At 42.7% G+C, this 23,658-nt stretch overlaps 1 protein-coding gene and 1 long non-coding RNA gene across 2 annotated transcripts in view; one reads left to right on the top strand and one right to left on the bottom strand.

The window, feature by feature from the left end:
• Positions 1–1,384: 1,384 nt before the first annotated feature.
• Positions 1,385–13,034, bottom strand: LIPG (lipase G, endothelial type). Its single transcript, XM_056543851.1, has 10 exons — positions 12,805–13,034; positions 8,666–8,859; positions 8,235–8,414; positions 7,289–7,400; positions 6,568–6,792; positions 5,621–5,863; positions 4,819–4,942; positions 4,530–4,742; positions 3,107–3,211; positions 1,385–2,502 (listed from the first exon to the last, which is right to left on the bottom strand). The coding sequence occupies exons 1-10, from the start codon at positions 12,896–12,898 to the stop codon at positions 2,490–2,492; spliced, it is 1,503 nt and encodes a 500-aa protein (XP_056399826.1). The 5' UTR covers positions 12,899–13,034; the 3' UTR covers positions 1,385–2,489.
• A 90-nt stretch (positions 13,035–13,124) lies between these two features.
• LOC130294312 (uncharacterized) overlaps positions 13,125–23,658 on the top strand; it is a 29,396-nt gene continuing 18,862 nt past the window's right edge. Inside the window, exon 1 of the long non-coding RNA XR_008848460.1 lies at positions 13,125–13,251. This is a non-coding gene — a long non-coding RNA (uncharacterized LOC130294312). The remainder of the gene's footprint in view (positions 13,252–23,658) is intronic.

Genomic DNA, 23,658 nt, shown 5'->3' with positions numbered 1-23,658 from the left:
AGGGGGTTTAACTCTGTCCATACCTATGGAGAATGGGGGGGGCTAACTCTGCCTATACCCATGGGGAAAGGGGGTGGGACTTGGCTGCCTATACCTAAGGAGAAAGGGGGGTTAACTCTGTTCCTATAACTATGGGGAAGGGGGGCTAACTCTGCTGCCCATACCTACAGGGAAGGGGGGGGGTTAACTCTCCTGCCTATACCTACAGGGAAGGGGGGCTAGCTAACTTTATACCTGGATGCCCAACTACTTACCTTACTATGGGACATACCTGGCCTTCATACTTGGCTGCCTAACCACCTAGTTAGCCCTCTACCTACCTGGCTTGTCACCTACCTACATATCTGGCTTTCTGATCTACCTATCTAGTTACCCATTTACCTGGCTACCTACCTGCCCTTTTACTGTGCAGGACACCAAGGAGGGCATTATTACAGTTTGTGGGCCTATAGATGGAAAGAGGAGGTGAGAGCACTGAAAAAATGCAGAGTCTGACATGTTTGTCCTGCAGATGTTAAGAGATCCACATGGCGGTCTTATCCGGACAGAGAAGAAAAGGAAAGAGGACGCCGCTGATCAGAAGAGACGTAATTGTGAGTCCCAAAATGTAACTGTAATCACTTATATGGTATACACATCCTGTGTACAGCTGATTGTATATAATCCCCGCCGACCCCCCACGATCCACTGCTGCACTGCAATGCTTTTCCGCCCGGCTCCTGCCTCTGTGGAGTCAGAGCAGCAGGGGGAGGAGTGTTGCGGCAGCGTGACAAAATGTAAGTAAATAATTCTATGTGAAGGGAGGGGGGGGGGGAATGTAATTAAGGGGGGGGGGGGGAGGGAGGGGGGTGTCAAACAAAGTGCCATTTGCTCTAGGTACGCCCCTGGGAGTACCCTTTTAAAATGTGGACTTTATGGGCGCTTGTCTTTAACCTTATCAACCAAGTTTAGATGGATAAACATCTTTCATGGTCATCTAACATGGACTGTCCGACATTATGAAATTCTCGTTGTCCGAGCAGTATAAAAAAGGTCAAAATTAGAGACATACACAAGACAATCTAAAGTTAAATTTATTTATTTTAAATAACCATTTTTCATAAAAAAAACAAAAAAGCCATGTTAATGCACAAATTCTGAATAAATACAACACAGCATACAAAGTCTGCAAAAATTCATTATATACACATTTATATCATAAATTAGTTTTTCACAATGGAGGGTTGCGCGATGGCTATACATTAACTCGCTTTTGGGCGGAATGGCTGCTTTTGACCTAATGAATTTGGTTTTAAAGGCATATGTATATACACACATACATATACATATATATACATATATATATACATATATATATATATATATATATATACATACATATATATACACATACACACACACACACACACACACACACAGGTATTTACAACAAGATTGATGAGGAAATCCTCTGCTCATGTATCATCCCAAGGTACATGCCAACTCAATCAACATGTATCATGAGCCTTGGAACTTCTGGTTGGTGAAAGCCCCTTTAAGAGTGCAGGCTACCCAGACCTGTGGAGCTTAGAGACCCCCCGTAATACAGCACATTAGACTTGCCCATTTACAGCTTCAGGACTGGACCACCATGTTCCCCCCCACTCCTGGACTCTTTGGAAAATGTTGCAACACAGAATCCCTGTTGAGAAAACTAAAGGCTCAAATCATAGTCTGAATGGAATAGGACTTGAGCCAAAGCACCAACTCATCTGGACCATGCCCAACTACTGATATTGAGATGTAACGATGGAGAATGGATGCAACATGGAAACTCATAGGGAAGAAATGGAGTCCATCTTGATACCTAACAGTAATTCTATACATATTGGGGGTGTGGAACGCAAAGGGAAAAAAAATGGATGGATGGAACACCATGTGACTGGGCTACCACAGCTCAGCTATTAGAATAAAATACTGACAACTGGATCTTCATATACAATGTTAACAGCTGAACCATATAAATAAAAAAGGACTACGACGCCCCTTGCCACAGTTCACACTATATAAAAATATAAATATATACATTTTCTAGCGAGACCTGTACAAAAAAAAAGGGGGTAAGGGTGGGGGTGTCTGGAAAGTAACAGGCTTATAACATACAGTAACAGCAGCAGATTATTATAATCTCATGAATCCATATTGTTCTTTCATAAAAACAAAAGTCCTTCTTTGTAATAGTTCATGTATGGGAGAGGGGAATGTAAACTTCATTAAAGGACCATCGTATAATAAAATGGCCTCCCCATTAGGTCAAGGACTGCATCGTCCAAAAACGGTTTAAAAAGGGTCAAAAGGAAAGGATCTAGGACTGGTTTCATTGTTAAAGTAAGCAGCATAGTTTTCAGTGCTTCATAAATAGACATCTTCATGTAGAGTTCCACTTGCTGGTAACCTTGTCCCATAGTAAGGATTAAGGATTGAGGAACCCATGTGATTGATCCATGATGTTATAGGCTCACCCTGTTGGAATAAACATGAACAAAATCAATTGATGGTTCTGGGTAGGATGTCTGAGCCAACAATGGGATCTAAGGGACAAATTGGTGGCCCTTAGATCATTAATTCACATAACGGCCATTTAAGAAGGCTGCAACTGTGTCCCAAAGCAGACACATCTGTGCAGTTGTGGAAAATGCACTCGTGGTCATCTTACCGTTTCTTCTTGCACAATGTGAATAGAAGTCAAACAATGGCACTCACCATCCGGTTTCTTCAAGTTTATTACAACGTTTTCACTGATGAACACGAGACACACGACAGGGAGACATCACTAGGTGCGGGGGGAGGAGGAACGCAACAATTGTTGAGTTCCTCCTCCCCCCGCACCTAGTGATGTCTCCCTGTCGTGTGTCTCGTGTTCATCAGTGAAAAAGTTATAATAAACTTGAAGAAACCGAATGATGAGTGCCATTGTATGACTTCTATTCACATTGTGCAAGAATTTGGATGCACCTTCTACAATAGAGAACCACTTATCCGTTAGTCACCGTTTAGACTCCAGCTAGGTAACCCCTCCCGCAAATTAACTAGCCAGATCTACCTCTCTAGCATTGGACTATCTTACCGTTTTTTGCTCTTAACTTCCCAGCCATCTCTGCATTTTTCAAACACCAGTTCACCACCTGGCACTATACGACTTTCAGTAATATCTTTCAGGCAGAATGTAAACCTATAAAGTAAAAATTTTCAAGAAATTAATTTTATATAAAATGAACATTTTCCATACAGTCCAAGATGGCCAACATGGAGTACATTAGAGAATTATATGGATTTTGAGGGATCCTCCATGACCATATCACCATTGTGTAATATAATGTAGGATACCCATAGAGGAAAGTGAGTGTTACTAGACTTTCTAAATGTCAGAGACGTGAAGTATTTTCATTGTTAGAACAACCTGGAAGAACAGTGTGGCTGTGAGTGCTTCACTCCCCAGCATACTGCAGAAGATGGGCTCCATAGACTATACAATCTGTCCACTCCATTGAGACGAGGGAAGCTTGTTTATCAGTGGGGGTCTGAAGACCCTGACCCTTTTGAATTAGTAGTTATGCTACTCTTACCACTTATTAGAGGGGGATCCAGAGCCGTTTACCCCAATAAATGGTTTCCTATTCCTAAAGTACCCTTAAAGGGGTACTCCACTCCTAGACATCTTATCCCCGATCCAAAGGATAAGCTGTCTGATTGTGGGGGTCCTGCCGCTGGGGACCGCCAATCTTGGCTGCAGCACCCCAGACATCTGATGCAAGGAGCGAACTTCGCTCCGTGCTGGATGACTGACGATGCCGAGGCTTGTGACGTCACTGCCATGCCCACTCAATGCAAGTCTATGGAAGGGGGCATGACAGCCGTCACGCCCCCTCCCATAGACTTGCATTAAGGAGGCGTGGCCGTGACGTCACAAGCCTCCGGTGCTGCACTGACTCTCTAAACAAACGGTGGGTGCAGCAGAGAGATCTCGGGGCTCCGCAGTGGCGGGACCCCCACGATCAGACATCTTACCCCCCCCCTATCCAAGGGATAGGGGATAAGATGTCTAGGGCGGAGTACCCCTTTAACCCACTTTCCTCCAACAGGTTATTTTGTTGCAGTTTTAGCATTTGACCCCCATAAGAGAAAAATCTCCAGTCTCCTCTTCTTCCCATCTTACTGCCTTAGTCAGTAGTGCCCAGTTCTACACCTCTTCCTGTGACACCACTGCTCTACCCCAAAATCTGGCCTTTTTGTACTGTGGAGCCAAAACTCTGTCTTCCCTTCTAACTCTTCTCTCCACATTCTATCTCGAATACAGAAGCTTGGTTCATGAAGCTGCTACAATGATGCCTTCATCCTGTGCCATTCGCTGCACTGGTGACCCTTTCTTTATAGAACTCAATTCACACCTTATCTCCCCACAGAGCTGCCAATTCATATCATAATGTAATACATGGATAAACTGAGTGCCAGAGTTGGAATTGTTCTTCAGATTTTACAGAGATACTCACTTCTGCTGGGTTTCTCCCGACTTCACACGAATTCGACGGACATGTAGTTCTTTTTCGCTGCCCTTTGACCCATACCAAAAACTAGAGCTCCAGAAACTGAACCACGATTGTTTAGTTCCGTCCCATTTTAGCTTAATGGTCAGGAGATCGCCGACCTCATGTTCACTGTACACCAGGAAAGTGTTGGTGAAATTGTATCCAATCTTCTCAGGTCTAAAACAACAGACATTTTTAGTTGAAGTCTTGGGTATGGTCGCTTAATGGTCACAGCACATCAGTCGGTACTTACACATTTAAGGACAGAGGGACGGAATCGTTCGCAGTTCCAACAAGTATGACTGAGAAGGTGGGTTCAGAGGTCTCCTGCTCGTTCATGTAGTTGAAGATATGCATTTTGAGCTGGTAGTGGAAAACTGCAAGAGGCAAGTACATAGATGTAAACAATATGGTCTAAACAAACATGACCTAAAAGGACAACTAAAAATATTCTGGTTTAGAGGGGTACTCCACTGGCCAGCGTTGGGAAGTAAATGTTCCTAACACTGTTTTCGCACTGCGGGGGTGTGCCATGCCCCCTCAAAGCAAGTCTATGGGACATGATGATAAAACCCCCCCCCTCAATGCAAGAGTCCCATAGACTTGCATTGAGAAGTGTGGCCGTGATGCCACGAGGTGGCATGGCCGACCCCACAGCGCGAAAACAGCATTCGGCATTTACTTCCCAATGCTGGCCAGTGGAGTACCCTTTAAAGATTTTTTCCCATTGGGTTGCCAATAAGTCTACATGCAGTTTTGTTACAATCCTCTGCCCATCTACACGAGCCCTACTGTCAGTCATATACAGGAGGACGCTACAATATTATAGTGATATGGGATATAAACCTGCAAGAACCATCATGTGGTACCCTGCACCCAAACTACAAGTGGAATTTTATGGGCAGGGAAATGCAAGATCATGGCCCCAAGGCCAAAAATAAACCCCCTTTCCTGGTATGAGAAGATACTAAGTTTTAGGCGTCAGCATTGTCTGGTATGGGATTTTGGAGATCTCAGGTCTCACTAATCTTTGTTGCATGGTCTCTCAGTCTTACCTTTGTATGGCATTTGTGCCCGGGTCTTCAGGTACATCTTGATGTTTCTTTTACTGGTGCTTTTCTTAGCATTATAACCAATGGCGTTACATCTGTTCTTACGACAGCTCAAGCAGATTCCCTTCTTGAAGCGACTGGAGTTCGTGCATTGGAAGGCAAAGCTTTCCTGGTCTTTGTTAATGAGAGAATCCACGAAGAGATGCACAGAACGCTCGTGTTCACATTTTACGGCCTCCCCAATATCTAAGGGGTAATGGAAAATCACAATGTTACAAAAATAATTTAAACAGCAACTCTGTAGTTATATTCTTGTATATAGGAAGCAGCATTATAGTAGTTATATTCTTGTACATAGTAGCAGTATTATAGCAGTTATATTGTTGTATATGAGAGTAGTATTATAGTAGGTATATTCTTGTATATGAAAGTAGTATTATAGTAGTTATATTCTTGTATATAGGGGATAGTATTATAGTAGTTATATTCTTGTATATAGGGGGCACTATTATAGTAGTTATATTCTTGTATATAGGGGCAGTATTATAGTAGTTATATTCTTGTATATGAGAGTAGTATTATAGTAGTTATATTCTTGTATGTAGGAGCAGTATTATAGTAGTTATATTCTTGTATATGAAAGTAGTATTATAGTAGTTATATTCTTGTATGTAGGAGCAGTATTATAGTAGTTATATTCTTGTATATAGGGGATAGTATTATAGTAGTTATATTCTTGTATATAGGAGCAGTATTATAGTAGTTATATTCTTGTATATGAGAGCAGTATTATAGTAGTTATATTCTTGTATATAGGGGATAGTATTATAATAGTTATATTCTTGTATATAGGGGACAGTATTATAGTAGTTATAATCTTGTACAACCAACCTGACTTCTATACAGGCTTACTGATTTAAAACATTAAATACCGTAAATGCTCTACTTACTTCCATAGGCTATTGCCCCAATAACATCCGACAGGCTACAGCCCGGCTGGCAATCTCCACCATTGGGATATATATCAATGTGGCCTATTGGCATCTTGATGCCAATGCTGACTCCTAGCGCCTCCCTGGTGTAAGTATGAAGAACGTCTACAAATTCAGCATCATCAGGCGAGAGACGTTTGTGAGCTTCTACGTCTTCAAACATCGGTCCTGCTGGATCCAAACCTGGAACGCAAGATTTGGAAGAGACGATGACATCACTAATAGTTAATATTTGACCTCAGACATTAGGGAAATCTAACAAAGCTTCCAAAATCTTAAACACACACACACAGTATACTTGTTCATACATGCGCACACAGACATTGATAGGTTAAAAGAAAAGAAAAAATAAATTTAAGTCAGAAAAAAGATAATACTTTAAGCTCTACTGATTTACTTTCCCAGGATACTTAGCAACCATAATCCTGTATTATGATGTAATCTCTTCCGATTAAGAATAACATTACTGGGCATGATAGAAAACAAGTTAGATCTCTGAAGGGGAGAGCATCTCTCAACCAGTGTGCTTCCAGCTGTTGCAAAACTACAACTCTCAGCATGCCCGGACAGCCTTCAGCTGGGAGCTGTAGTTTTGCAACAGCTGTGCACGCTGGTTGGGAACCCTACATACCTGTAATGCTACAACTCTACATACCTGTAATGCTACAACTCTACATACCTGTAATGCGTCCAAGCGTTCCCGTAATGTAATTTCCTGCGAAGCCCGCGACGTGCGCACCAAGACTGTAACCGATTAGATGGACGTTTTGAAGGGACATATTTCCCTTCTCCTGTAAGACAATAGAGGGGAACGGCTTAGCTAAAGTGTATAATGTACAAACTATTAACCCTAGTCATCTCAGAGGACCAGGCCAAGAATAATGGAGCAAATACACTGACAAGGGTTGCCACTTTTCTTGCAAAAAATATAAATAAATAAATCAGCAATGCTAATTTGCTTAATTATATATGCATGACATCACGGGAAGTGATATAAGATACCATACATAAGCGGGGAAAATTTTGTCCTCTTCTGACCCTTGCAACTTTTTTTTTTTTTTTTTTTCCATATACAAGATAAGGGCTCATATTATGTTTGCTTTTTAATAAATTTGGGAGTTGCAGTAAGTTACTAACTACAGTTTTAGTTGGCACATGGCATTTGGTGGGTCCTGGTATATATTTTGCATCTCCAAAGGATAGAGGATAAGATGTCTGATCACAAGCGTCCCGCCGTTGGGGCCCCCCGCGATCTCCCGCAGCAGCGGCGTTCTAAACAAATGCTGGATTGCAGCGGTAGTGGTCGTGACATCGCAGTCACGTCCATCATGATGTCATGCCGTGACCCCTCCATTCATGTCTATGGAAAGGGAGCATGGAGTGACGTCACTTTCTGAACAAAATGTTCAGAATGCTGGGGCATGGAAGTACCCCTGTAACACAGCAACACGTAGAATGTACAAGGCAATACATTCCAATGGTTACAAGAACACGCGTCCATCACCTGTATGTACACCATGCCTTAGAACCAGACTGCCATGACCATCACTATATAGCATTCTATGTGAAAATATGCTAATATTTTAGATATCATGTACTGTATGTAGCTAGTGAAGCATTCTCACCTGTAACCAGTCTATCAGAATGGCGGTTTCCATCCCGACCAGCTTGGTGTGATTGACAGCATCGGGGTAGAGTTGATCAGCAAGAGACATCCAGTCAACAACTATGATGTTGGCGTACGGCTCCCTTAGCCGAAGAGCTCCCACCAGCTTATACAACCAACCCTCGAACAGTCCAGACATCTGAGGACAGAGAACACAGGTTTAGCAACACAAGAACGTCTGCCAAGCATCTCCTCAAGACACAGTTGGCAATTTCTAAGAGTCGACAGATTTCACTTTAGTCATACCAATGGCTTCATCCTAGGACATGAGTTGTCTGGGGATTTCTAGACCCAAGCTGTAGCTTCCATTCGAAGTAAACCAACCAATTCCATTGCAATATTATATACACACACATACACACACACACAGTAGGTATTTATAGAACGTACCGTCCAGCCATGGATGACAATGAAGGTCTTTGCTGACGTGTTGTAGCGACAGTTCTGAAGACACTCGTCATGTTCCGGGACCAGGTAACAACCCTCATCGGGATTGGCAGTGAAGTGCGCATTGAACTGTATCTGAGGCTTCTTAGGGATCAACTCTTCATCCGCATCTTTCAATAAATTAGCAATTGTGTCTTCTGCAAGCAATAAACACAAACATTAAACTGTTGCAAAACACTGTACTATTGCAGGACATGCTGGAACTTTTAGTTCCACACAGCTCAAGACCACTGGTTAGACTGCATTCACATCTCGTTTTTTGCAATACAGGTTCCGTATCCCGTTTCTGTACAAAAAAAAAAACGTATGTCTCCAAACCGGACCAAAACGTATGCAACCGTATATGCCTCCTCACATTTTTAAACCGTATACGGTTTGAAACCGGATCTCCGTTTGCATACGTTTTCCTTGAAAAAAAAAAAAAAACTGATACGGTTTTATGTTTGCCAACATTTTAAATAAAGTTCATTTTTTTCTTTGAATTTCCCAAAAAAAATAATAATATAGATATAGATGTAGAAGATGAAGATGAAGATGAAGAAGATATAGAAGATATATAGATATAGAAGATATAGATATAGAAGATATAGATATAGAAGATATAGATATAGAAGATATAGATATAGAAGATATAGATATAGAAGATATAGATATATCTCACCAATATTGTGCGAACCGGATGTAACCATACGCACATACGGTTCAATACAGTTACCATAGAACTCCATTTTAAAATAACCGTATACAGGTTGGATACGGTTTTTGACCAGGACACAAAACCGTAGTAGACTGTGGTTTGGTGTACCGTTAAAAACCACGTAAACGATGCAAAACATACACAACCTGATGCTACGGTTGGCATACGGTTTACAATGAAATGTCTATATATATGGTTCGATACGTTTTTGCAATGAAACCGGATACGGCAACCGTATTGCAAAAACAAGATGTGGACCCAGCCTTACTCATCTTTTCTGAAGGGCAAATTTCCTTCTAAAAGAGCCAAAAGACTATTTTTATCACCTGGGAAAACATTTTTTGTTTGTAACCCTAGCCTTGTATCTACATACTCTGGTCAAGGTAAAGTGATTTGGTGCCCACCTGGCATATACCCAGGTTGCTTCATCTAAGCTACGCCCCTGTTGGTAAATGTCCAGTTACCCTACTAGATAGCCGGTCAGATGGACCTTGTACAGACATACCTGGCTACGTTCTATTGTTTCATTGTAAAGTAAAGAAATATTTCAAACGATAATTTGGAGACGTGTTCAAAAGTGACGATGAACGCATGCACCTCTGCTGCCCCCAAAGGCAGACTATAGGTACTGTACCTACACTCCGCTATGTACTACACAACCCGTAGTGTTAGCTGCAGGCATGTAAAGGCATCTGACATGACTCACACACCCAGCCAGAAACATTACAACCATTAATTACAGAAACCAACCCGTGAGAGAGAATGGTTTGACCCACTTGCTGTAATAACCATGTGATGTAACCAATAGTGATTAAAACATTGTATTAAAACACATGCAGGAATTTTGTCCGGACCACAAAAGTATGTGTATATAGATGTAGGTTACTGAATTAATTTGGCGCGCTCATCCCTTTTCCTACCAACTGCTATTTAATACTTGGACTTGGCAACCAAATGGTTACTTAACTCCTGAATAGCTAATAGCCCCCCCAACAGTCGTGCCCCTCTATCATTATCTACCAGCGTCTATTTTCTGCACGAATTACAGGTGCACAGTGCAAATCGCTCTTTTGTTGCGACGTGTCGCACAGATGTCTTATTATGCAAAAAAAAAAAAAAAAAAAAAAGGCAATGTGCGTCCAATGTGACACAGTGGAAGCTTCAACCCTCTGGAGCTTTATTCTAGGCCAGATTGGTCTCAGATGTCTGGGCCACCACCATGTGTTTTAAGAATCGCCACTCCCATTGTTTCCCTGAATCCCTTCTGACTAGAAGTAAAATAATTAGCTCCAGCATTTGTGAGCCTACAGCAGTGTTTCCCCAACCAGGGTGCCTTCAGCTGTTGCAAAACGACAACTCCCAGCATGCCCGGACAGCCAAAGGCTGTCCGGGCATGCTGGGAGTTGTCGTTTTGCAACAGCTGAAGGCACCCTGGTTGGGGAAACACTGGCTAACAATAATAAATAATAAATATGATAATTATAAAAAATTATAATATATATGATAATAAATATTATTAAAAATAATAAATATTATTAAAATTAATAATAAATAATAATTACGATAAATATTAATAATAAATAATAGAATAATAAATATGATTATAAAAAATATAAATATTATTAAAAAATAATAAATATGATAATAAATATTAATTATAATAATAAATAATATATGAGAGAAAATTGCGGCAGAGCAGCACATCCACAGCAAAAAATAGCAACAGTAACCAGGTGCAGGCAACTAGTTGGTCCAGGTCACGGACCCAAAATGCCAGGTAAAATAAAGAAGATAGTTGCAGCACTCCAAATAGGTGAAAACAAATACAAGGTGGCTTTATTCCATACAAAGACAGGAGCAACGTTTCGGCTGCCTATGCAACCTTTTTCAAGCATGCTGCATAGGCAGCCGAAACGTTGCTCCTGTCTTTGTATGGAGTAGAGCCACCTTACATACATATATATACATATACATACATACATACATACATACATACATACATACATATATATATATATATATATATATATATATATATATATATACATACATATACACACATACATATATATATACATATATATATATATATACACACACACATTATATATATATATATATATATATACACACACACATATACATATATATACACACACACACACACACATATACATATATATATATACATATACATATACATATACATATACATATACATATTTTTTTTTTTTTTTCTCTTTCTTTTTTTTTCACCCAATTTGGAGTGCTGCAACTATCTTTATTTTGCACACACACATACATAAATATATACATATATACATATATACATACACACACACACACACACACGTTATAAACTGAATTAGGAGAGGGGATGAGAAAGTAACAAATGGACCAAAATGTTAATTCAGAACTAACATCACAAGGAGAGGATAAGGCAGTATTCACACATTCAGGTTGTCATTGGAATCATTAAATAAAAAGCCAGGAATGGATTTGAAAAGCGGAGAAGTCCCAGTCTCCCTTAGACACAGCCTTAATATATGACAAATTCCTTGCTTTCTTTTTAATAAAAATTAAAAACCTGAACATGTGAACACACACACACACACACTGAAAGAGGCAAATTGTTCATGATCAACAGCCAATAGAATAGATTTAAATTAAAAAAAAAGACCCCCATAAAAGCATATAGCACATGGATACTATGACTGTTCACACAAAGCATTTTTTTTACATTTATTTATTTATTTTTTAAACATGTAGATTTTTGTTTTGGATTGGAGAACTCCACCAATTAAAATGGAAACTAAATGTTATAAACTATGTGAAAACACACATATATACATTACATACACACACAGTATAATAGATACTAATCACACATACAATGTATACAGTCCCCAGAGCTGATACTTTGTATCCACACAAATTATAAATGTATTTTAAAAAAAAATTTGTTTTTTTATACACCCCCCCCCCCCCTACAGAATGGCTACATTCTATACATTGTTACACTTTTGTTCATTAGTTCTGGAACAGGATACCCACTATCCTATATACCAGAGTTTCCCAAATTGCCTCAAGCTGTGGCAAAACTACAACTCCTAGCATGCCCAGACAGCCTTCGGCTGTCTGGGCATGCTAGGAGTTGTAGTTTTTGCCACAGCTGGAGGCACCCTGGTATAGTAAGCACGTCAGTGTCTCACCTGACTCCAGTGGCTGATAACATAAAGTACTAGCCTGACACATTATACAGACACATGTACAACCCCAGTAGAAGGTTAAAAGGGTAGAGAACCACGTGTACTCTTTAATCCCCAATTATTCTCTATGGGGGGTGACCAGACATGCCAAAGAGTAAAGTGAAGAAGCTACTCACCTTTCAATAGCCCTTCCTCTGCCAGCACTGAGGCTTCTCCATGGGGCACTGCCAGCACCAGGCACATCCACATTAAACTATAGAAGGAGGGCATAGCTGCAGCAGATCCTAGAAATGGGAGGGTAGTTTGGACTGTATTGATAGTGTTTATTGGTTCTCTGATCAGCTTCTCATACAGGATACAATGTATCAAGCAGCCGGCTGTACAACTGATTCAAATGTATCAAGCTGCCGGCAGTTAATACTCCAGCGCGGGTCACATGACCATCGGCAGATCGCTTGTCTGTTATATAGGTGGCCGAATGCTGCGCTCTGATTGGTCACACCCCTCACACGCCCAGAAGAGAGGGAGGAAGCGTCAAAGAATGAATGGGGAAAGATCGGAGGCGGCTCACACCTACCGGTCACACAATGCGGCCCCTGTGTCTGCTGACTGGAAACTGTCCGGTGCTTCTTTACAGTGTGAGGTTACATAGCAGAAGACATGGGAATGTGGTGACATCAGAGGGGAGGACAGGTTACATATGGAATGACACTATAGACCGAGTGAAGTGGCTGCATTTACAGTGCTGCAGACTTCAGAGCTGAAATCTCTGAGCATTACCTGCCTGTTCACTGGGAGTTTGCTCTTATCTATAATCTGCCTATTGGAAAGTGCCAACAGATTACATGTGGAATGACCTGGGTGGGGTCTGCCTATAGGCAAAGTAGGCAGCCGCCTAGAGCGCCCTCTTGATGGGGGCGCTGCAAGAAAGTTAGTAGCTAGCATCCGAAGCCCCAGCTGACCCGAAGCACCCGCCCAGCCAGCACCACCGTGTCACCCCAATAGTAAGGTAATTAGATGAGGAGAAGGTTTGTTACAGTGTATCACCCCAGTAGTAAGGTACTGTAATTACATGATGAGGAGGAGGTTTGTTACAGTGTCACCCCAGTAGTAAGGAGATTACATGAGGAGGAGGTATGTTACAGTGTGTCATCCCAGTAGTACGGTAATTACATGAGGAGGAGGTATGTTAGTGTGTCACCCCAGTAGTAAGGAAATTACATGGGGAGGAGGTTTGTTACAGTGTGTCACCCCCGTAGTAAGGAGATTACGTGAGGAGGAGGTTTGTTACAGTGTGGCACCCCAGTAGTAAGGTGATTACATGATGAGGGCGGTTTGTTACAGTGTGGCACCCCAGTAGTAAGTAGATTACATGAGGAGGAGGTTTGTAACAGTGTGTCACCCCAGTAGTAAGGAGATTACATGAGGAGGGGGTTTGTAACAGTGTGTCACCCCAGTAGTAAGAAGATTACACGAGGAGGAGGTTTGTTACTGTGTGTCACCCCAGTAGTAAGGAGATTACATGAGGAGGAGATTTGTTACAGTGTGTCACCCCAGTAGTAAGGAGATTACATGAGAAGGTTTGTTACAGTATGTCACCCCAGCAGTAAGGAGATTACATGAGGAGGAGGTTTGTTACAGTGTGTCACCCCAGTAGTAAGGAGATTACATGAGGAGGAGGTTTGTTACAGTGTGTCACCCCAGTAGTAAGGAGATTACATGAGAAGGAGGTTTGTTACAGTGTGTCACCCCAGTAGTAAGGAGATTACATGAGAAGGAGGTTTGTTACAGTGTGTCACCTCAGTAGTAAGGAGATTACATGAGGAGGAGGTTTGTTACAGTGTGTCATTCCAGTAGTAAGGAGATTACATGAGGAGGAGGTTTGTTACAGTGTGTCACCCCAGCAGTAAGGAGATTACATGAGGAGGAGGTTTGTTACAGTGTGTCACCCCAGTAGTAAGGAGATTACATGAGGAGGAGGTTTGTTACAGTGTGTCACCCCAGTAGTAAGGAGATTACATGAGGAGGAGGTTTGTTACAGTGTGTCATTCCAGTAGTAAGGAGATTACATGAGGAGGAGGTTTGTTACAGTGTGTCACCCCAGCAGTAAGGAGATTACATGAGGAGGAGGTTTGTTACAGTGTGTCACCCCAGCAGTAAGGAGATTACATGAGGAGGAGGTTTGTTACAGTGTGTCACCCCAATAGTAAGGAGATTACATGAGGAGGAGGTTTGTTACAGTGTGTCACCCCAGTAGTAAGGAGATTACATGAGAAGGAGGTTTGTTAGTGTGTCACCCCAGTAGTAAGGAGATTACATGAGAAGGAGGTTTGTTACAGTGTGTCACCCCAGTAGTAAGGAGATTACATGAGGAGGAGGTTTGTTACAGTGTGTCACCCCAATAGTAAGGAGATTACATGAGGAGGAGGTTTGTTACAGTGTGTCACCCCAATAGTAAGGAGATTACATGAGGAGGAGGTTTGTTACAGTGTGTCACCCCAGTAGTAAGGAGATTACATGAGAAGGAGGTTTGTTAGTGTGTCACCCCAGTAGTAAGGAGATTACATGAGGAGGAGGTTTGTTACAGTGTGTCACCCCAGTAGTAAGGAGATTACATGAGGAGGAGGTTTGTTACAGTGTGTCACCCCAGTAGTAAGGAGATTACATGAGAAGGAGGTTTGTTACAGTGTGTCACCCCAGCAGTAAGGAGATTACATGAGGAGGAGGTTTGTTAGTGTGTCACCCCAGTAGTAAGGAGATTACATGAGGAGGAGGTTTGTTACAGTGTGTCACCCCAGCAGTAAGGTGATTACATGATGAGGGGGGGGTGTTACAGTGTGTCACCCCAGTAATAAGGTGGGGTGTGTCAAAGGATGTAGACATTAGGCGGGAAAATTAGCTTCCCATAGGGTGGCAAAAATCCTTGCACCAGCCCTGGGAATGACACTATATACAGCAGTGTTTCTCCAGCGCGGTCCTGGAGTCCCCATCTGGTCATGTGGTTCTGGATTCCCTTAGTCTCTCACAGGTGATAGAATTCTGGTCAGTGAATCAGGAGTCACCAGTTATAAGGGTAGGAACCCGCTACGTTCTGGCCCCTGTTAATCGTATCTGTCTAATATGATACCGATGTATACTGTTAACAGGAGCAGCGCACCCCCTTCACTTCTGCTGCCGAATGGATTCACCCCTAGTGACTCAGTTTTGGACATATGCGCCATTTTTAGCACATTGGTGACAGGGGCTGTTGTGTTTTGAATTGGCGCACACGTCTCCTTTCAGTAGCGCACTAGGGGACTCTTTTCTGCCATAGAATTGAATGAGGGTCCGCTACGCCCGTTAACAGTATACGTCAGCATCTTGTTTTCGGCAGGATGCCGATGGATACGATTAACGGGGCCAAACGCAGTGTGGTCCTACCCTATCCTGCAACTTTTGTTTGCTTTTTTTTGTCACAAAATTCTAATTTTTTCACTTGCAAGATTAAATTTTAGTGGCATTTTCCCCCCAAAATAATCATGTGTATTAGTGTAGGCTTGCTTGTTTCTCATGTGATTTTTTTTATTTTTATTTTTTGTCATGTTGCCCAACGATTTCTGTAGAATTAGGATGTTGATGTAAGACTGCCTGTAACACTAATCACCACCACAAATAATGAGGACCTCCCCGACCTCTCACTCTACCCCCAATCCAGAATTAAGACAACTGACAAGAATTACTTTTTGAATGGACTGAGTGGTCGGTCACAGCTTTAAAGTGGTACTCCGGTAGAAAACTTTATTTTATTTTATTTTTTTAAATCAACTGGTGCCAGAAAGTTAAACAGATTTGTAAATTACTTCTATTAAAAAAAGCTTAATCCTTCTAGTACTTATTAGCTGCTGAATACTACAGAGGAAATTATTTTCTTTTTGGAACACAGAGCTCTCTGCTGACATCACGAGCACAGTGCTCTCTGCTGACATCTCTGTCCATTTTAGGAACTGTCCAGAGCAGCATATGTTTTCTATGGGGATTTTCTCCTACTCTGGACAGAGATGTCAGCAGAGAGCACTGTGCTCGTGATGTCAGCAGAGAGCTCTGTGTTCCAAAAAGAAAATAATTTCCTCTGTAGTATTCAGCAGCTAATAAGTACTGGAAGGATTACAAAATTTTAATAGAAGTAATTTACAAATCTGTTTAACTTTCTGGCACCAGTTGATTTAAAAAAAAAAAGTTTTCTACCGGAGTACCCCTTTAATAAGGTAGAAATAACAAAGTAAAACACATACTTAGCAGTTAACCATTTAACTTTATCAACAATATTTAAATAACTTGAAGTCAGGAACTTAACTTCTTGGCTGAGGCAGTTTGCCGGACATCAGTATGCCCAATGTGCCAGTAGCCATCAGCCTCCGCCATCCTCTGCTGATTATCTCTCCCGCCAGCTGTGACTTCAAAGAAAGACAAAAGATACAGAAACAAAAGCAAAAAGGTGCAACAAATACACAGCACACAATGCAAAAGTGCAAACAAGACACCGAAAGCGTCCCACAAGTCAGTCAAACTTATAAATCCTCATATTTTTTGTGTGTATATGTGTATGTATGTATATATATATATATATATATATATATATATATGTATATATATATATGTGGTGTAGCCCTGAGGATGGGTATGGTGAGCGGAATGTTGCTGTGCAGGTTATAAAGGGTGTTATTAACCCTTGTCAGTCGTGACGCCAGGGTGAGGGTTAAATGCTGTGTGTCTCTTGGCCTATCGCCACCCTTCCCAAGGATGATAGGTGTTTGCAGAATAAAGTATTGTCCACAACCAGAGCTTCGCTGAAAACTTGCATAAACTTTACTGAAGATTTTCTGTAGCATGCAAACATATGAACAGTCTTTGTAACAGAGTCTATGAACAGCTTGGCTGAGATTGACTGGTGGTTGGGACTTTTAGTAAGTTCTTTAACTTGTAGGAATTTAGTATGCGCAGATCCGCTGGATTTAGGGTTATGTTTAGGTCCAGGGTCCTTGCGAATAATTGCGAAGAATTTAGAATAACTGTCTGTGCTATTCAGCCGAGGCCGCAAGGCTTTGGCCTAGTAATTGTCGTTGAAAGTTGCGGAGGTCCTACCTCATTCAGTGACAGCAACCCAAGAGAGAGAATAATGGCCGCAGCTCCCTTATATGGGCAGGGGCTGGCCGTTCTAGGATTGGTCCACGCCATCTGTCAATCAGCCTCACAAAGTATTGTGGGTATCACATGGCCTATGAACCTCCAAAGGTCCTTTGCATTAGCCATAGACACTAAAGCCTTGTCATGTGACCCGCAGGTCCTGCGACGCTAGCGCAAGGTAAGTACACTTTCTATATACATTTATTTACATTTAATTGTGCAATATATTAGTTATCTAAGGGGTGAATAGGGGAAGACTAAACTTGAGGACCTCGCGGTTCCTAGGAACTGTGACTTTGGGGACCCATACCAAGGTACTGTATGTAATACGGTACCGGGACACCACATATATATACAACAAAATAGGGAGGGAAGGAGGGCAAGCCACCGGTAAGGCACAAAGAGGGAGAAGGGGGGAACTAACCAACCTTTTATACCCAAAGGGAGGGTCTACAAGTACCACCCACCCCTTACACTATTGGTTAATCCCTCCAGTCAGCCCGACCCCTTTGCTTAACCCCTGACTGCTCCACCAGTCCAGGCAGTCAAAGTTACCTATCCCTATGCGGGCAGGTAACTCACAAAACGCCCAAAAAGCCACAAATACAACAGTCGGATGTTAGCTGCAGGTCAAGAAGGATTTATGAAACGCTATACCCACTTGGTGTTGTTTTTCTTTGGTGTTTATTCACTCATCTTTGGCGTTATTCAGCGCTTTTAGATTTTTAAAATCGCAGCATGTTGAAACTACAGATTTTTTTTCAATGAAATCCTGGCGTTTCTCTCCCAAATGGAAAAAGGCCATTAATATGCAATGTGGGTTCTGCATTGGCTTTAAGCTCTTTTGTTAATTAAGAATTAAAAGCTAGAAGTTTTATATTTTCAACAGCTGGAGTAACCCTGGTTGGAAGTATGATGGAAGTAAAGGGTCACATGAACAATCCCTGCCAGCATGATAATAGATCGGAGCTTGTTTAGTGCATGTGTCGGCCCATCTTAAAAGGGTACTCCAGGGTACTTCCAGTACTTATCAGCTGTTGAATAATCCCCAGGAAGTTCTTTTTTTTTTTTTTTTTTTTCCTTTCTGTCTGACCACAGTGCTCTCTGCTGACACCTCTGTCCGTATCAGGAACTATCCAGAGATGGAGAGGTTTGCTATGGGGATTTGATACTCTACTCTGGACCGTTCCTGACATGGACAGAGGTGTCAACAGAGAGCACTGTGGTCAGACAGAAAAGAATTTCAGAAAGAAAAGAACTCACTGTGGAGCATACAGCAGCGGATAAGTACTGGAAGGGGTATTCCAGGATAAAACTTATTTTTTTTATTTCTTTATATATATATATATATATATATATATATATATATATATATATATATATAATCAACTGGCTCTAGAAAGTTAAACCGATTTGTAAATTACTTCTATTAAAACATCTTAATCCTTTCAATAATTATCAGCTGCTGAAGTAGAGTTGTTGTTTTCTGTCTGGCAACAGTGCTCTCTGCTGACATCTCTGCTTGTCTCAGCAACTGCACAGAGTAGATAGGTTTGCTATGGGGATTTACTTCTAAACTGGGCGGTTCCCGAGACAGGTGTCATCAGAGAGCACTTAGACAGAAAAGAACAACTCAACTTCAGCAGCTCATAAGTACTGAAAGGATTAAAAATTTTAAAGAAGTCATTTACAAATCTGTTTAACTTTCTGGCACCAGTTGATTTAAAAAAATAGATTTTTTTCCAGCGGAGTACCCCTTTAGAGGGCCCTTATTGTATCCATTATAGGGGCTCACAGATTATAGATCTTAGGCAAGGTTCACATCACATTGTACCTGTATGTTGCAAACCTGTCCTAAAGGTATGGCGACATATACTGCGATATTGGAGGCCCTTGGTGACAGGATAAACAAGTATCCAACAAGAAAGCACCAATGAGGCTCAGATATAAAACTTAACTTTTACTTAGTCATCAAAAAATAATGTACAAAATGTTAAAAATCGTGTGATTAAACACCAATAGGGTGGGAGAGGGGAAAGGGTACAGGTGAATACCTAATCTATGAGCCCTACCAGGATTACAATCTCCTGATCACTCAGTGTGGAGATGGGGTAGGGAATACCAATACCATAAAAACAAAAGTGTAGAATACAAAGAGTGGCAGACCTCTCCTGCCAACGCGTTTCGCCCCCTGGTTTAAGGGGTTCATCAGGGATAAGAGGAGACCACAATAATATTTGGTAAATGGGTCTAATTACAAATACAGCAAGATGAGGAGCGACTTGAACGCACTAGTTCCAAAGATATAATCATAGAGATAAGAACAAGGAATGTTATAGTCCAACAGGTCAATAGGTGTCCGTCAGTAATTAGACTTCGTTAGGGAGTCTGTCAGTCTGAGGTCAATTGTCAGTCAGACAAAACAGGCATGATATACAGTATAGAGGTGGGCGGTATGACCAAATATGTGTATCACGGTATTTTTGTAACTTATGGCGGTTCCACGGTATATAACGGTATTTCTTTCCCCCCCCCCCCCCAATCACGTGACCCACCAGCACTGTTCTGCTCCCCCCCCCCCCCCCCCCCCCCAATAAATTATCAGCCCAGCGGGGTACTACTCACATATGTCACCCGCAAGCACTGCCCGCCTCCTTTTTGTTGGGGGCCGCTGGCACTGGAACTCTATACTGTACGCCAGTGGTCTCTAACCTGCTGACCTCCAGATGTTGCAAAACTACAACTCCCAGCATGCCCGGACAGCCAGCATGCTGGGAGTTGTAGTTTTGCAACAGCTGGAGGTCTGCAGGTTTGAGACCACTGCTGTACGCTGTATCCCTATGCCTGGGCTGCAAAAGATAAAGAAAATAAACTTTAACTTACCTATGTCGGCCTTATGCTGGGGACGGGAACGTCGGACAGCCGTCAGCCTATCACCGGCCAGAGCGATGTCCCGCCCCGGCCAGTGATAGGCTGAACCCACTGTCATGCAAGGAGCTCTGGCCGGCTTTTTACATGACAGTGGGCTCAGCCTATCACTGGCCGGGGCGGGACATCGCTGCGTCTGGTGATAGGCTGACAGCTGTCCAACATTCCAGTCCCAAGGAACAGCGTAAGGCCAACGTAGGTAAGTTAAAGTTTATTTTCTTTATCTTTTGCAGCCCGGTCATAGGGATACAGCGTGCAGCAGTGGTCTCAAACCTGCAGACCTCCAGCTGTTGCAAATCTACAACTCCGGGCATGCTGGGAGTTGTAGTTTTGCAACAACTGGAGGTCCGCAGGTTGGAGACCACTGGCGTACAGTATAGAGTTCCATCGCCAGCGGCCCCCAACAAAGAGGAGGAGGGCAGTGCTTGCGGGTGACATATGTGAGTAGTACCCCGCTGGGCTGATAATTTATTGGGGGCTGATAATTCATTCATTCCCAAGGGGTAAGGGCCCAACCGGTATTGCGGTATGGGTAAAAATTCATATCGTGCAGCACAAAAATTTCGGTATTCGGTGTGAACCGGTATACCGCCCAGCCCTAATACAGTAACACATAGTACATGTCACTAATGTTAATGAGACCACATAGAATTAGGTGGACATTCACAGTGATACAAGTTGTTAGTATTAGGGTCAATATATCCACACAAAGGGATCACAAAGCAAGCGATTCGTTCTGCAGACAAACATGGGAAAGAAAATTTCCATAGGGTAATGCCAGATGATCAGATAAAACCCTATAGGTTAAATCTGTGGGGTGGGACCCTTTTGGTTATGTAAATAAATATAGTGTAACAGACCATAGACTCCTATAGCATGATGCCTGAAGATAAACAGACAGTAAGTGGCCGGTATCAGGACCATAACTATTCCGGCACCTGATAGTAGGGATAGATAGCCCTAGGCGACACGCGTACAGTTCCGATGCGGGGAGTGATCCTGCCCTGTTCGACTAGATCATCCTTTGTTCTTATCTCTATGATTACCGTATTTATCGGCGTATAACACACACTTTTTAGGCTAAAATTTTTACCCTAAAGTCTGTGTGCGTGTTATACGCCGATACACCCTCAGGAAAGGCAGGGGGAGAGAGGCCGTCGCTGCCCGCTTCTCTCCCCCTGCCTTTCCTAGGGTCTAGAGCGCTGCTGTCGGCCCTTCTCTCCCCCTGGCTATCGGCGACGCTGCCCGTTCTGTCCCCCTGACTATCGGTGCCGGCGCTGATAGCCAGGGGGAGAGAAGCGGCGCCGACAGCCAGGGGGAGAGAAGGGGCAGCGGCAGCCATTGCCGGCGCCGCTGCCCCGTTGCCTCCCCCCATCCCCGGTGGCATAATTACCTGAGTCGGGTCCGCGCTGCTGCAGGCCTCCGGCGTGCGTCCCCGGCGTCGTTGCTATGCGCTGAACGGCGCGGCGCATGACGTCAGTGCGCCGCGCCGTGCATAGCAACGACGCAGGGGACGCACGCCGGAGGCCTGCAGCAGCGCGGACCCGACTCAGGTAATTATGCCACCGGGGATGGGGGGAGGCAACGGGGCAGCGGCGCCGGCAATGGGTGCCGCTGCCCCTTCTCTCCCCCTGGCTGTCGGCGCCGCTTCTCTCCCCCTGGCTATCAGCGCCGGCACCGATAGTCAGGGGGACAGAACGGGCAGCGGCGCCGATAGCCAGGGGGGGAGAAGGGCCGACAGCAGCGCTTTAGACCCCAGGAAAGGCAGGGGGAGAGAAGCGGGCAGCGACGGCCTCTCTCCCCCTGCCTTTCCTGGGGGTATATCGGGGTATACACGCGCACACACGCACCCTCATTTTACCATGGATATTTGGGTAAAAAAACTTTTTTTACCCAAATATCCTTGGTAAAATGAGGGTGCGTGTTATAGGCCGGTGTGTGGTATACCCCGATAAATACGGTATATCTTTGAAACTAGTGCGTTCAAGTCGCTCATCATCTTGCTGTATTTGTAATTAGCCCCATTTACTGCATATTATTGTGGTCTCCTCTAATCCCTGACGAGCCCCTTAAAGGGGTACTCCGGTGGAAACCTTTTTTTTTATTTTTTTTAAATCAATTGGTGCCAGAAAGTTAAACAGATTTGTAAATTACTTCTATTAAAAACATCTTAATCCTTCCAGTACTTATTAGCTGCTGAATACTACAGAGGAAATCCTTTTCTTTTTGGAACACAGTGCTCTCTGCTGACATCATGACCACAGTGCTCTCTGCTGACATCTCTGTCCATTTTAAGAACTGTCCAGAGTAGGAGAAAATCCCCATAGCAAACATATGCTGCTCTGGACAGTTCCTAAAATGGACAGAGATGTCAGCAGAGAGCACTGTGCTCGTGATTCAGCAGAGAGCTCTGTGTTCCAAAAAGAAAATAACTTCCTCTGTAGTATTCACTAGCTAATAAGTACTGGAAGGATTAAGCTTTTTTTAATAGAAGTAATTTACAAATCTGTTTAATTTTCTGGAACCAGTTGATCTAAAAAAAAAAGTTTTCCACCGGTGTACCCCTTTAAACCAGGGGGCGAAACGCGTTGGCAAGAAAGGTTTGCCACTCTTTGTATTCTACACTTTTATTTTTATGGTATTGGTATTCCCTACCCCATCCCCACACTAAGTGATCAGGAGATTGTAATCCTGGTAGTGCTCATAGATTAGGTATTCGCCTGTACCCTTTCCCCTCTCCCACCCTATTGGTGTTTAATCACATGATTTTTTACATTTGGTACATTATTTTATTGTTTACTAGGTAAAGGTTAAGTTTTATATCTGGGCCTCATTGGTGATTTCTTGTTGGATACCTGTATACAATTACAACACAATGTGGATCCAACCTAAGATTAGTATTGAACGCAAATATTCGAAATGCTAATTTTCACCGCAAA

The sequence above is a fragment of the Hyla sarda genome, chromosome 1, assembly GCF_029499605.1.
Source record: "Hyla sarda isolate aHylSar1 chromosome 1, aHylSar1.hap1, whole genome shotgun sequence".
NCBI lineage: Eukaryota > Metazoa > Chordata > Amphibia > Anura > Hylidae > Hyla > Hyla sarda.
Note: the sequence above shows the minus strand (reverse complement) of the source record. Positions and strands in the feature narration are given on the sequence as shown.